At 35.2% G+C, this 14,721-nt stretch overlaps 1 protein-coding gene and 1 long non-coding RNA gene across 2 annotated transcripts; one reads left to right on the plus strand and one right to left on the minus strand.

Annotated features, from left to right (window-relative positions):
- Nucleotides 1-6,967: 6,967 nt before the first annotated feature.
- LOC149016352 (uncharacterized) lies at nt 6,968-7,794 on the minus strand. Its single transcript, XR_016173732.1, has 3 exons — nt 7,715-7,794; nt 7,387-7,605; nt 6,968-7,306 (listed from the first exon to the last, which is right to left on the minus strand). It is a non-coding gene; the product is annotated as an uncharacterized LOC149016352 (long non-coding RNA).
- Nucleotides 7,184-13,777, plus strand: LOC149016353 (triacylglycerol lipase OBL1-like). Its single transcript, XM_089157498.1, has 5 exons — nt 7,184-7,570; nt 11,634-11,830; nt 11,917-11,950; nt 12,040-12,653; nt 13,068-13,777. Exons 1-5 carry the CDS (start codon nt 7,252-7,254, stop codon nt 13,347-13,349), a joined length of 1,446 nt encoding a protein of 481 aa, XP_089013624.1. The 5' UTR covers nt 7,184-7,251; the 3' UTR covers nt 13,350-13,777.
- The last annotated feature ends 944 nt before the right edge of the window (nt 13,778-14,721 follow it).

Genomic DNA, 14,721 nt, shown 5'->3' on the forward strand with positions numbered 1-14,721 from the left:
CCAGATTGAGCCAGATCTGGTTAGTTTGGTGTGATTTATGGTTCATAGCTTCGACAAATTTTGCACCAAAATTTGGCTTCATCTGTGGAAATAATTCAAAACAAATAGCTATGACACAGTCGCCTAAGCAACAGTTGGAGATGCCAGTAAACAAAATGGTAGAAACCAGCCAAAGAGAGTTAAGAAGAAAAAATCCAAAGAGGAAGACGAAGGAAGTAGCATTACTACTGCCAACTCCGACAATTTTGACCTGTCAAAAGGAAAAGGTCCTTGGAGATTGTTTGCCTCATCTCCTAGAAGTTCATAATTGACACAGGAGACAAGCGTTAGAGGCTCCTACAACAACATCGCAACCTGGATTTGATCCACATCAAATCTTGACTTAGATGGGAACTATGCAACACCAGATTTTGGAGACACAAAACCTGATGAGATCATACATCCAACAAATTGGAATTCCAAATCAACCAGAATTCCTGTACCAACACTGCCAGCTGAATACAAAACTCCTCTTTCCCGATTTGATACAGTTTTTAACCAAAATCCTCGGAAGCAAGAGTCGAGATAACATCCGAAGATTTCAAATATAATCAAAGAAGGCCGTGGAGAAAGTTTATATATGGATTTCAATCCACTTCCTTTCAAATTAGAAGATCAAATCTCAACTGGAGAAGATAGAAGAGATCAACCAAGCCAAAGCGGAAAATGTAGAATTCTTGGAAGCAAAAGAGATCAAAAAGAGAAGAAGAAAAAATCAGTTGGTAGCTATTCTGAAGTTTGTGGATCCAAAATCAGTAAAAGATTTCGGATTCTTGATGATGAGATCCAACAAATGGCGAACAAGGAAAAACAAGAAAAATATGGAAGAATCCATAGATCGAAATCCATTTTGAATGAGATAATGAAGACTCAGTTACCTCACAATTTCAAGCTTCCATTGTTCACAATGTACAACAAGAGTAATGATCCGCTAGAACATCTAACTCAGTTCAACTGAGTCATGATGTTAATTGAAGAATTGGAAGCTTTGAAATGTTTGTCATTCCCTTATTCATTAAAAGGATCTGTAATGACTTGGTTCTTCAGTCTAAAGCCAAATTCAATTGGAAACTTCAAAGATCTAACTAGAATCTTTCTATTACATTTCCAAAGTAGCATGAAAAGTAACAAAACGATGGACAATTTAGTAGCAATCTGCCGGAGTCCAGGAGAGTCGGTTCGTAGCTACATGAAGAGATTCAATCAGAAGTTAATTCAAATCAAGAACCTAAATGAAATAGTGGATTTTGAGTCGATGTTTAGAGGTTTGAATGATGATCGCCTATTGGAATTTCTAATCATGAACAAACCGGGGAAGAACCCACCGAGCAACGAAGAGCAGAGCACACCGGAGAGACCAAAAGGGGAGGCCACAAAAGACCAGGAAGATTTTGGGTGTTAAGAAGGGAGAGGTTGCCCTCCCCCATTTCCCACATCAGCAAACATTGCGGAATTAACGTCGCGATGCAATCAGTATGCAAATATGAAAGAAATATTGCAAGCCAGGAAAGAAACTGATAGCAATGGAAGTAATTAAGAGAAAAAAAAATGGAACGTTGCAATCTGATCAAAAAGACCGAAGGAGTAATAGAAATTACTCAAGGAGTGATTATAGAAGTAGGAAAGATGATTCATGACCGGATCAATACACACCTCTAAACTCGAAGAGATAAAAAATTCTGATGTAGATTTGAAATCAAAAGTTTCTGAGATGGCCAACACCAATGGTCATGAGAGAGGAGGAACGAAATCCAAACAAATTTTGTAGATTCCACAAGGATCAATGGACACAATACAGATAATTGTAGAGTCTTGAAAAATGAGATTGAACGTCTAATCAATCAAGGACGTTAATTTGGATCGGTATGCTCAAAGAAGAAATGGGGGTCAACAAAGAAATGGTGAACAATCGAGGATCGAAAAGAGAAGAGCAGGCAAAGAAAGACTATCAATCCGATACTTCACCCGAAGATCATGAAGGTGCAAAACCTCAACAAAAAAGGTCGCCAATTATGACAATACTAGGGAGCATGACTTGAACTCAATTGCAAAATAGAAGGCTCATGCAAGGTTTGTTCATTTTGTAGAATCTCAGACTGTCCCGAAGCGGATCAGAAAAATGAAGGAGATAATCTTTACTGAAGAAGAAATGTTTGGAATTCAGGAGCCTCATGACAATACGATTATGGTGATAGTTGAGGTAGCAAACCATGATGCAAAAATTAAAAAGAGCCACATTAAAGCCTATAACAATTCGATGAATTTCAGAAATAGACCAATACTAGACCAATCTAAGGAAGAGCTACAAGTGTTTTTTTATTGTACTTGGTAAGTGACTAAAAGAAACTAACAACAAAACACAAGTGGTGGGCCTTATATATAAATTCAATGCTCTTCATATTAATATCAAATCAGAGTGGCGCAGCGGAAGCGTGGTGGGCCCATAACCCACAGGTCCCAAGATCGAAACTTGGCTCTGATATTTAGAAAGTTTCACAATTTCTTTTTGATGAAATAAACTTAAATGCCAATATTTAGAGAGGCTTCCCATTATCAACGTTCTTCTATCTTGTTGATGCATTCTCATAGCTGCTTTTTTTTTTTTTTTTTTTTTTGGCCAAAACTGAGAAACATATATATTAAATGAAAGAGTAAATGTTAAGAGTCTAAACGAGAAGGATCCACAATAAACAAAGGTGGTATACCCCCCCCCCCCCCCATCAAGTTATATCAATGAAGAATTTACTAGTATGCTTAACAAGAAAATCAGCAAAGTCATTTTCCACCTTAGGAATATAGCTGAAGAAAATCTTACTAATAAAGAATATAATTTCAAAATATTCAAACTAAACTATAACTCATCCAATTTAAAGATGATTGAAGATCTTGGAGGCCAAGAAGCATAGGTAAGCAATCCAAAATATGCATTCTCTTAGCTTGTTTTAAAAACCTTGTCTACAACTATACTAATGATTCAAAATTGCAACATTTCCCAGATTTTAGCATTTGCATTATTTATGCTTATGGATAAGATGGCAGGCGGTTTGTAGGGGTGTAAATGGATAACCAAAATTCACCTCTGAATTCACATCCACATCTGTTTAGAGGTATTCGAATATGTCCTATTAATAATAGGATGCGGATATTTCATACTCATTTCCTACAGATTATCATCTGTCCGATAAAATTATCCAATTAAATTACTTACTTGGATTTATTTTCTTATTTTTATTACTTTTTTACTTGAGATATGATTTTTCCGAAAAAAAAAAGAGGAGAAAAAACAGAGGGGGGAAGAAAGGAACCAAAATTATAGAGATTGGGAAAAGAGCTTGCCCCACGTTGAAAGGCCGCGTCTAGGTTTCACGGTACCCCCGTTCGTCCGATTTGAAATCGTTCAGTCAGCCCTTAGATTTCCTACTAAGATCTCAACGTTGCTAAATTCTTAAATTCCATACCTAGCCCTCACAAATAAAATGACAAAGATGTCAATAGATAGTCAAAAACTTGTAATCAATTTGTATTCATAATAATTTAGAAGAATGTACTTAAGAAAATAACTATCCGACTATCACCCGAATTCAACAAAATCCGTCTGATAACTAATAGTATATTATCCGAATCCTAACTGATTATAATAAAATGCGGATATGATATTACCACTATTAGATCCGAATCTGATCCGTCTACACCCTAGCATTTTGTCTCCTCAATAATGGATTTTGGGTGGCCACAATAATTAATTAATGTCGATGAACACAACGATCCATTTTGCAATTATATATGCCACCAGCATATAGGATAATTTTATATAAAACACAAGTTACACAAGGATTCATTTTGTAATGTATCCTCCTCAATTATTCTGAGCCAGGGTGTCATTTGATTCATTAGTGTGATACCACAAAATAAATATTAGAGATCTGTTGATCCAATATAGAATGGTTCTAGTTCTTTTGTTAGAGCTAGTTGCCCTGTAAGAAATATAATCTGAAAGTCCATTATGTATTAATTACCTTAAGAAACATTATCATAGTTCAAGTGCGAGCTCGAAATTGGACTAGTTAAGGATTTTCTTTGATTTAAATCCGTGTTCTCTCCATCGGGCGCTTCCTGTTGTTGACTGAGTTTGTCAATTTTTCCAGTCTTGTTATCGTTTTCTACAAAGAAAACCTTTAAAAGATTGACGCATTTAACACGTTTAAGAGTAGAAATCATAAATGTTTTCAATCACAAAACTGGAATCAAGTAAAGTTGGGTGGAATTGGAATGGGTCCATTCATGCAGATTTTTCTTCAGCACTGATGTATCAGGCCAGAAATTAATTAACCTGGAGCATGCATCCTGCATTACTGAGATAATCTTAGCAGGAATATTTAGTGTTTACAACAAATTCCACAAATGAAAACATTCCCTCAGGTTAATCTGACAGGAGCCATCCCCTGAACTTGAAATGTCGATCTCCTCCGATTTAAAAAAATTGAAGTTCTTTGATGATTAATTTGACTTCAAAAATCAAATCTTGGCATATTCTCACATGTTTTAGATTTACCGTATGATACTGCCTTTTTATTGTTTTCACCTACTATTTTTGTAATAAAATCGTATTTTACAGTAACGATTTGTAATTATAGATACAAAAATGGTATGATATGGTTTTGGTTTTGAGTACCAATTTTCTAGACTGTACGAATATTATACCATAATACCAACATTATACTGTTTGACATCCTTATCTCTTTGTTGTACCCAATTCTAAGCCTTAGGTGAGCCATGATAACAGTGTTAACTTGGCCTACGAACCTATCTATAACCGTGAGAATTGAGTGTGGGCCAACCCTGGTGGTTGGGCAGTCGCCACAGAAAGAGAAAGTCAAATTCATAAACACCACTACCTCGGAAGGAGTTTTAAATGTCTGAACTGAAAAGCTCATCAAACAGAGTGGGATTAGCTGAACATTATCATTAATTATGATAGGTGAGGGGAATTTACAATGAAACCTGACTCTTGGGGCCATTGGATCCTCTAGGTGGTATAGATATTCACCTCGGTTGACAGATGATGTGCAAGACTTGACCTTTATGTCTTATCTGCACCTGAAACGGGTTTAGCAATGACCGCCTAACGTGCATGGCAGAGCCTAACCGTGCATAGCCGACAATTCGGCAGGTACACCCTTCGGAGAATGGATGTGGAGGTTGATCAAAATCCGTATTTCCTAATAGATACGGCTCTAGGGCTTTGCTAGGGTACAAATATCACTTGAGCATCCCCCATCTCGGGAGCATTGTGATCAAAAAAGGTTGCATTCCCAAGAGGTGAATGGGTCATTGCTTTCTTCTTGTCTTCCAACATCTAGGGTTTAGCTTACCCCTAGACAAGATTACAAACATCTAGTGATTGGCATTAGACCCAGGTATCAAGTCTCTTGGTTGGACCCTAGTCGGTTCAACCTACGATTCGAACCGGGCTCTCACCCTTAATAGAAATTGATAGTTGGTACAACATTCATCATTGGTTTGGGTTTCAATTCTAGCTTCCTATTGTTGACTGACTCAGTCAACTTCCCATCTTTCTATCATTTTTCATAAAGAAAAACAAAAAACATTAAACGCATTTATCACACCATATGCATGGGAAAGTTGGTGGAATAGGAGCTCGCCTGGGTCCGTCCATCCAGATTTTTCTTCAAACACAAGTGTGCCGTTCCAGAAAATTAATTAAGCTGGATCATCCAACATTATTGAGATAAGCTCATTAGAGAGAATATTTTGTGTTCACAGTAAATTCCACAAATGAAAATCTCAAATCAAACACAGCCACCTAGAAATGTAATTAACTCTCAGATTTTCAAATTCTGTGATGACAAATTTAACTCCAGATCTCAAGTCTTGAAATTTTCTTGTGTTTTTTTGTTTCTGCTTCTCTGGTATCTGATGTGGAAGTTTATTTGCAGAATCAATTGAATTATGTAGACGACACCAGAATCAAGAGAGTGCAGCATGTCTGTTTTCCTGGTTGGCTTAAAATATATTTCCATCATTCAAACAGTTCTTCTGAATCTGTTCCACTTCGTTCTCTTTCTTAGAAGTTTCTCTTTTTTATTACAAATCCATTTCATTCCCAATTGTCCTTTAGGTCAGCACCTCATGTCCTGTGAGATTCCCTCTGTATTGCTGGTAGGGAAACGTAAGGATCCAAACAATCTATTTCTTTGAATTTTCAAAGAGAATGGATAAGGACTAGCACCATTGCACGAGTTTCACCATTTTCTTGTTTAGATTAGAAAGACTTTGGGGTATACATCTTTGGGTTTCAATAAATAGTAATTCTCTGGTAAGCAGATTAAATAATAATTATAAATTTTAGTAACCCAGTTGGAACCAAGTCAGGGAACCCAACTACCTCAATTACTTTAATGGTAAATTTAGAGCTTGATAAAGGTTTCTTGGGCCCTTAATTAGCCAATGGACTCTCACTGAACTTCTAACTCTGAATCATCGCGTGCCATCACCATTTGTATATATATATATATATATATATATATATATATAACTTTACGTCTTTTGATTAAAGTTTTATGGATAGATGTCTTTTATAAAGAGTGGTAGTAAACTAGCAATGTTATGTAATTATTAACTTTATATCTTTTGATTAAAGTTTTATAGATAGATGTGTTAGTAAAGAGTGGTAGTAAACTAGTAACGTTTCACACACGACAATTCAAAAGTCATTACCAAGTCAATGAAATCCCAACTACCCTAGCTTAGTTAATGCCCCGTAAACTCTCTTAGTGATTAAACCCATATTAAGATTTTCAACGGGTTGGCACCACCCAAATCTTCTTAGTACTAAGACTAAAACCTCATCATATATTTAAGTAAACATAAAATTACTCTAGGAAAATGTAATAAATGTGTACAAAACTGGTCCGGATGAACTTGAATTCAAAGAAAATTAAAAAAACAGAAAAGAAAATCATTCAAAGTTTTGAACAAGTAAATTGAATTGATTTCTAAATCTAAAGTGTAAACTGTTAATGGGGCCTTGTTGGATTTGTGAACCTCATGGTTCACACTTCACACATTTAAATACGAGCACACCTCCTTTCTTCATGCATCCCCTGCCTGACTTAGAGTTTGAGACTTCCAAGGTCTCTTCTTCCTTTTACTATTCTGCCTCTCTCTCTCTCTGTCTGTCTCTCTCTCGCCATGGATGCTTGCCATTGCGATGAGGGATTCTGTGAGAACTATCTCCAAGTGAAGCCTAAGGAAGCAAGTTTTAGGGATCTATTCCATCTATTATCATCCAGGGACTTGGAGAAAAGAAAATTTGTAAAAACTCACCGGAAAGGCGAGAAGGAAGCTGATCATGGCCGCCGATGGGTCATCTTTGTGACTGTCCTCGTACAAAAGATTCTTCTCCTCTTAGCAAAACCCATGGCTTGGGTTGGTTCTGTGTATGAACAGTGGCTAAACCTTCTTTTGTGTAATGGTGGCTTCATCAAGCTTATCTTCAATCTCATTACAGGTTTGTTTTTGTCTTCTTACTTCCTTATTTTTCACCTGAAACAATTCAAAATCAGTTTGAGTTCTTGGGCAGCAAAATACTAAAGCAAACTGGTTTTGCTATTCTTCAAGAACCAAACTGATAATCATCATCGCATCACTTTACTGTTTAAGCTTTGGTTTAAACCAGATCAATAAGCTGCATGGGTTGGAAGAGCAATGTTGTTGAAGAACAAAGCAGCTTAAATATCTTTCTTTAATCTGTTCTACTTCACCCAATCCATCATGAAGTAACTGCAAAGTCTAGAGATAGAGCTAGGAATTTCTTCCCACCAAACTAAACTTAGCAGATAAGAATGAAAAGGCTGTCATCATGAAATCAGAGGAAAATTACAAGCCACGATAAATTTCCAGGAATGAAATATTTTCTTGAAATGTACTCCTGTTAGTAAGAGTAAAGTATGTGCATGCCAATACTTTATCAAATTTTAGGAAACCTAATTAATAACTTTTGACTTGGATTTGTGTATGTTTTGTATTCTGTAGGGTGTGTTTAAAGTTTACTATGATTATAATTAGAATGAGTTTTGAATATTGTCTTCATGAGATAATCTAAAAAGCAATGCAAGAAAAAGGACAATAATTTGTTAAATGTGATAGTGCTGAAGTTTTTATAAACTAGTAAAATTTCTTTTTCTCTGGAATGAACAGTTTTATCAAATCACAGTAAATTTATTATTGTAAGTGTATTTTACTTGTATTGTTCTTTATATATAGTTTTATCTCCATTCTCAAGACAAATTCATAAATAATATATTTTTAATCAAGTTCTTAAACTTGAGCTTGTAAGACATCAATTTATAAACCGGATGTCAGGGACAACTGGATCTAATCGGCATGCAATAACAAAACTATTAAATGTATAGTGGCAGTAGGATTAATGGTTATATATTTATTAGGAAACTGTCTAGTAGACAACTTGTCACAGTTGCAGAAGTTTACAATGATTAATTCACGTCTTTTCATGGCAATTAAATTTACCAAATTATTGATTGATGAAACTTATTTTAATTAACTTACTTTAATTAAACATCATCCAGGTCTTTTTTATTTTCTCTCGCTCCCTTGCTTTCTTTGCAAGAAGATCTATTTGTTTCTCTGGTTTGCTGAAATAATAATAATATTATTAATAAAATAGAGACCAATTCACGTAATACTCATCTTATCCAATAAGACAATTCTAATTATCTGACTGAAAAATCTGGGTGAGATCGAATCATGTCTTTGAACAATGGCATCCAAAACACCTCTAAGACCAATCAAATGAAATCCATTATTTGGGAATATAACTCTTCTTTGTCTTGTTTGTTGGCCAGGAGACTAACCTGGACTGGTTTTGTTCCCAGTTCATGCATGTAATAAATTTCTCAAAGTAATAATGATAATGACAATATTATCTCGTGTTCTCCGTTTCTGTTTTTTTTGTGTTTCACTTCATGAGGAAGTTTCTAAATATATATTTTTCCATCATGTACACCTCTGTGTATTTTTCTCTTTCTCTGTCCTAGATACCACAATATAAGTTGGAAAATGTTATATTGGTATTAGTATTAGATATTTTATCAGAGCAAATTTTCTTCGATTTTACCCTGAAAACCTCTAAATCTGCCTCTTGTATGTTTTTTTTTAAGTAGAATTTTCTTGCACATACATTTAGTTTCTTGCGTATTAAGAAAGTAGTCTATTTGCATGTCCCTTTCCGTTCTTTTTTCTTGAACTTTCTTAAGTTGTATGGGAGAGAGAACAGTCAATTCTAAATCCCTTTACTCCATTCCTCTTATGAAATTTGTCTTATATTGCATGAGAGCGAGTTTGTCTGGACAATAAATGAGTCACCCATTCCATTCTTGTTCTCTGAACTTTACCTATCTCTTGCATGTGTATGGTTACTTTCTTAACTAATAATGAAAACCTAATAATAATGAGAATAATAATCATCTTTGGATACCCTATTACAGCTTCATGCTTTCAGTCCCCATGGTAGCCCAAATGGAACCAAGTCTATGAACATCAACTACCTCAGTTGATTTATGCTTTGAACAAAAACCAAAAATTTAAGTACTTTAGTTTATTAACTTAATGGTAAGTTAAAAGCTTGATGAATGTTTCATGTACATCACCATTTTCTTAGCTAATTAAGAACAGTCAGATCTGTAAGGCCAAAGAACTCTCTTGAATTTCCAGTTCATAATCATATGTCCATCAACATGGTATATAATTAAGCATTTTAAAGTTCTTGAAATCATCGAATATTATACATCAAAAGTATGAACTCAGGTCTCTTTAATTATGGTTCTAATTATAGAAGTCTTAAGTGAATAATTATAGTAATGTTTCACACTAAACAACCTAAAAGTCATTACCAAGTCAATGAGACCCGAGCTGCCAGCTGTTATGATTGGTAATCAATTAATAACACCCCAAGTGCTGATCTGAACAGTTGATTAAGTTTGATTTTAAATCAAAAAAGTGTGAAGTCTAAATGGGTTTCTTGACTTCTGACTAATTGTGAAGTTTTTAATGTTTTAGATTCATATGTTATCTTGATCCATGGAAGACCCTAGAATTTTATAAGTAGAAACCAAATGAAATGGCCATTACCGAGATAATTAAGCATTTCATTAATCTCTCTTACGCAATGGGGCAATAAGTTATATGAACTACGCATTTAAATACAAGTCATTTCTTCATGTATCCTAGGGTGTGTAGATTTTGAGACTTTGAAGCCTGAACCAGTCTCTTCCTCCTCTTACTCTGCCTTATTCTCTCTCTCTCTCTCTCAACCCATGGCTTGCAACTGCGATGAGGAATTCTATGAAAACTTTCATATCCTGAAGCCAAAGGAAGCAAGTTTTATGGATTTGTTCCATCTCTCATTTAACAGTGACTTAGAGAAAAGAAAATTTATAGAACTTCATGGGAACAGCAAAAAGGTGGCTGATCATCACTACCGGTTGGTCATCTTTGTATCCATCTTCATACAAAAGATTCTTCTCATCTCAGCAAAACCCATGTCTTGGTTTGGTTATGTGTATGAGCAGTGGCTGAACCTCAGGGCCTGTGTCCACAAATATCAAGACCAACGGAGCATGGCAAATAACGTGAGAATTAAGAAATTGTGTTCAAAAATTGATTGTCATTTAACGTGTAGTGGGGACGGTTCTCCCCTACGCCGTTGGTAAAAGCTCTGTCGCTGGGTCATACCACGGTAAATCTCCGTCGGTTTCAACAGTCTGTACACGGCCTTTATGTAATGGTGGTTTCATCAAGCTTATCTTCAACCTCATTACAGGTTTGTCTTATAACTTCCTTATCTTCACCTGAAACTATTCAAACTCAGTTTGAGCCCTTGAGCAGATCAAATATGAACTAGTGAGCCCAACTGATTCAGATGTCTCTCAAGAAGCAAACTGATTATTAACTGATTTATTATTTTTACTGTTTAAACTCCGATTTAAACAGTTTAATTATCTGAATGGAATGGTAATAATATGGTTAAGGACCCATTAATCCACATTATGGAGTAACTGCAAAGTCTAGTAGATGAGCTAGAAATTTCTTCACACCAACCTAAACCTAGAAGATAAAGAGTCAAAAAGGTATCATCATGAAATCCAAGAAAAACTTCAATGCACGGCAAAAATTCCCAAGGATGGAATAGTTTTTAAAATTAGTATATTTAAAAAAATCTGCATTTTTTTCATCATATAGAAAATTTGAATAATGAAATTGTTCTAGTTATTGAGCCACTTCCCCTACTTGCACAACAGGTCACCAAGAGTTATTAGTTTTTCTTAATTTTATGGGCCTACGGCCTACCCCTCCCCTCCTTTCTATCTCTACTGGACCGAGTTCTCCTAACCCTTTTCTCAGACCTATTGGCCCTGTGGTTCCCGGTTGTACCTCTCCCATCCCCAAGCACCCACCTCCGGTCGTCTTCTCTTTTGGCAATAAATTATTTATTTATCCAAAAAATTATTCTTAATTTCGATTACTAAGAATTCATGTGGGTTGATTGTGTGTAGGAAATGTTGTGATGCCTCCTGAAAAATCTTCTGCTACTTTCACATCATATATTGGAAATCTGGATACAAGACTGGATTTAGACCAGAGCATCAAACATGGAGATAGCAGATATTGTGGAGCACTCTCTATGATGGCCGCTAAAATAGCTTATGAGAATAAAGCTTTTGTACAAAATGTTGTAACAAATCACTGGAAGGTACTATTTTTTTTTTCCTTTATGACAAATTCAATGGGTTTTCTTTCAAGTTTTCTTTAGTAACTGAATCTTCTGTTTTGTTGCAGATGAAATTCTTGGGCTTCTATAATTTCTGGAATGGTAAGAAGCAAACTCAAGCACTCTAGATTTCTCTCCCGTTGTTGCACTGAAATCAGCTAATTATATATTACATTAAATGTTGCATGCAGATTATGAAGATAAAGAGACAACACAGGCCTTCATCTTCCAAGATAAAGAGACAAACCCAGACATTATTATGGTAGCATTCAGAGGAACTGAACCTTTCAATGCTGATGATTGGATTACAGATATTGACATATCCTGGTATGAGCTCAAAGATGTAGGAAAGGTCCATGGTGGGTTCATGAAAGCTCTTGGGCTACAGAAAAAACTGGGATGGCCAAAGGAGTTAACACAGGGAGAGAAAAAACCTTCTGTGGCTTATTATTCAATTAGGGAAATGCTGAAAGACTTGCTGAGGAAGAACGAACAGGCAAAGTTTATTGTTACTGGGCATAGTTTGGGTGGTGCTCTAGCTATTCTCTTCCCGTTGGTGTTATCTCTACATGATGAAACATGGTTACTGGAGAAGTTGGAAGGCATTTATACATTTGGGCAGCCTAGAGTAGGTGATCAGAGGCTTGGAGAATACATGAATAAACGATTCAAGGTTCACAATGTTAAATATTTGAGATATGTGTACTGCAATGACATTGTTCCAAGGTTGCCCTATGATGACTCTATCCTCCTGTTTAAGCACTTTGGAACTTGCTTCTACCACAACAGCTTCTATGAAGGAAAAGTAAGTTTCTCCCTCCAATCCTCCCCCGCCCCCCCACATATTATGTTATAACATGAATTCTTTTACCTATGATGGACCTACACCATTATATTTTGGTAGGCGACTTGACTAACCCGATAGGAGATCTATGATTGAAGTAATTAAAGGGCTTGGGCCTATATTAGTTTATTGAGGATTATGGGTGAGAGTTTTTGTAACGTAATTTTGATGATTAGTTGAGAGATTACCATTCTTCTTCTATATAGTGGAAATTTCTTGTTCTCGCCCATGGACATAGCACACCGTATTAGAATGAATTACGTTAAATCTATGTGTTCTTTCATTTTATTTTTATGTGTTCTTACATTTTATTTTTATTTTTATTTGTGATTTCTTGGTATTAGCTCTAACAGATCATCTTGTTTTTCTTGACAGAATATGAAAGAGGAACCAAACAAGAATTACTTCTCAATAAGGGATGCAATTCCCACTCACATCAATGCAATGTGGGAGCTGATTAGAGGCTTCATTACTCCGTTCATGAAGGGACCAGATTATGCAGAAGGTTCGACTCTGAGAATGTTTAGGATCTTTGGATTAGTAATCCCTGGATTAGCTGCTCATGGACCTCAAGATTATGTAAACTCTACCAGATTGTGCACCTCGGTTCCATCCCTTCAACTTCAACACTTGACTCACCAAGAAGGACTGAAATGAGAAAAAGTATTGAAGGTTAATTTAAAATCCATAATGTCATCTAGAAATTTTAGAGAAAAAAAGAGGAAGAAGAGGTGAGAATGGTATCACAACACTGAATAATGTATCATTTGAGATGTTAAAATGTAATTTTATAACAGGTTTGTCAGTAATTTTACCAAAAAAAAAAAGAGTTTGTCAACAATGATACATGTTGGCTTGAGTTCGTAATCGTATAGAGTTTATCATGCCCTAAAACATACAAATATCATCAATAAATTTACAAGTAAAGAATGTAAATGGGAAAAAAGGACATGTTTTGCTTGTCTAGATGTGTAAAGATGGAATTTTTTGTAAAATTTTTAGTGTGACCCTCTGAGTTATCTAATTTGTTAATCAAACCCCCTATAGAGTGAATATTTATTAATGACATCCCATGCCATTAAGAAAGTACAGTTAAGTGTTGTGTCAACAACTTAAAATTATCAAAAAGACAGGAATAATTAACCTTGCACTACGGCCGACTCGTTTCTGTCTTCTTCTACCACGTGTGACTTCTTCCTTTACCATTCATAAATCCTCATAAAATGTTTTGAAGATATAGTTCATGGATAATTTTTGTAAACTTAAGATGAGATAATATTAGAAATGTAAAATAAAAACTAACGGAGCCTAATAGTGGGTTTGACTGATAATTAGATAACTCAAGGAGTGACATTAATATTAGGTGGAAACTTAGTATGTCGTATGGAAAATTTTCCTTTGGATTTTTTATTTTTTTTTTATTATTTTTTTTGAGAAATTTATACATGTGGGTTTCCTTAGTTAGGCTTAAACTATTGTTAGGTCCTTTAATGCAAATACTACCATTTGACATGTGTTAAGCTTGTTTGGCAAATAATCAAAATACCCCTTTCATCTACACCCAACCTTCCTACACTCCTGTATCCCGCCACCCTATTGGAAGTCACTCAACACCGGCTCCACCTTGCCATAAATCACCCACACACATCCGGTGAAATCAGAGTTAATTTGTTCTCCAAAACGATGATGAAAACAAAGTTAGGATGTGTTTTATTTTATTCTTTGCAATTTTCTAGCTAAATTAAGGAATTTTTTTTCTTTGGACTTCGAAATCACATAATTAGTTTGATCACTCTCAGTCACTATATTATTATTATTTATTCTTCTTCTTCTTTTTCTTTTCTTTTTTTCTTCTTTCTTTCTTTTTTTTTTTTTTTTTTTTTTTTTTTTTTTTTTTTTGTGAGCATCTCTCAAGTCTCAACCCTTGTTCTTTTCTGGGTTCATTCAATTCATGCAGTCGATCTTCAAAATTCAGGTGTCCAACTTTTTACTTAGTTCACATTTGGTAACATTAGTGATAGAGGAATAA

The sequence above is a fragment of the Hakea prostrata genome, chromosome 5, assembly GCF_041222555.1.
Source record: "Hakea prostrata isolate BN-2017 chromosome 5, UWA_Hpros_2, whole genome shotgun sequence".
Lineage (NCBI taxonomy): Eukaryota > Viridiplantae > Streptophyta > Magnoliopsida > Proteales > Proteaceae > Hakea > Hakea prostrata.

Bases quoted from the DNA above. Each gene is read 5' to 3' on its own strand.
- LOC149016353 (XM_089157498.1), top strand. From the start codon at position 7,252: ATGGATGCTTGCCATTGCGATGAGGGATTCTGTGAGAACTATCTCCAA. The intron at 7,571-11,633 runs GTTTGTTTTTGT...GATTGTGTGTAG, and splicing joins TATCTTCAATCTCATTACAG to GAAATGTTGTGATGCCTCCT. The intron at 11,831-11,916 runs GTACTATTTTTT...GTTTTGTTGCAG, and splicing joins TTGTAACAAATCACTGGAAG to ATGAAATTCTTGGGCTTCTA.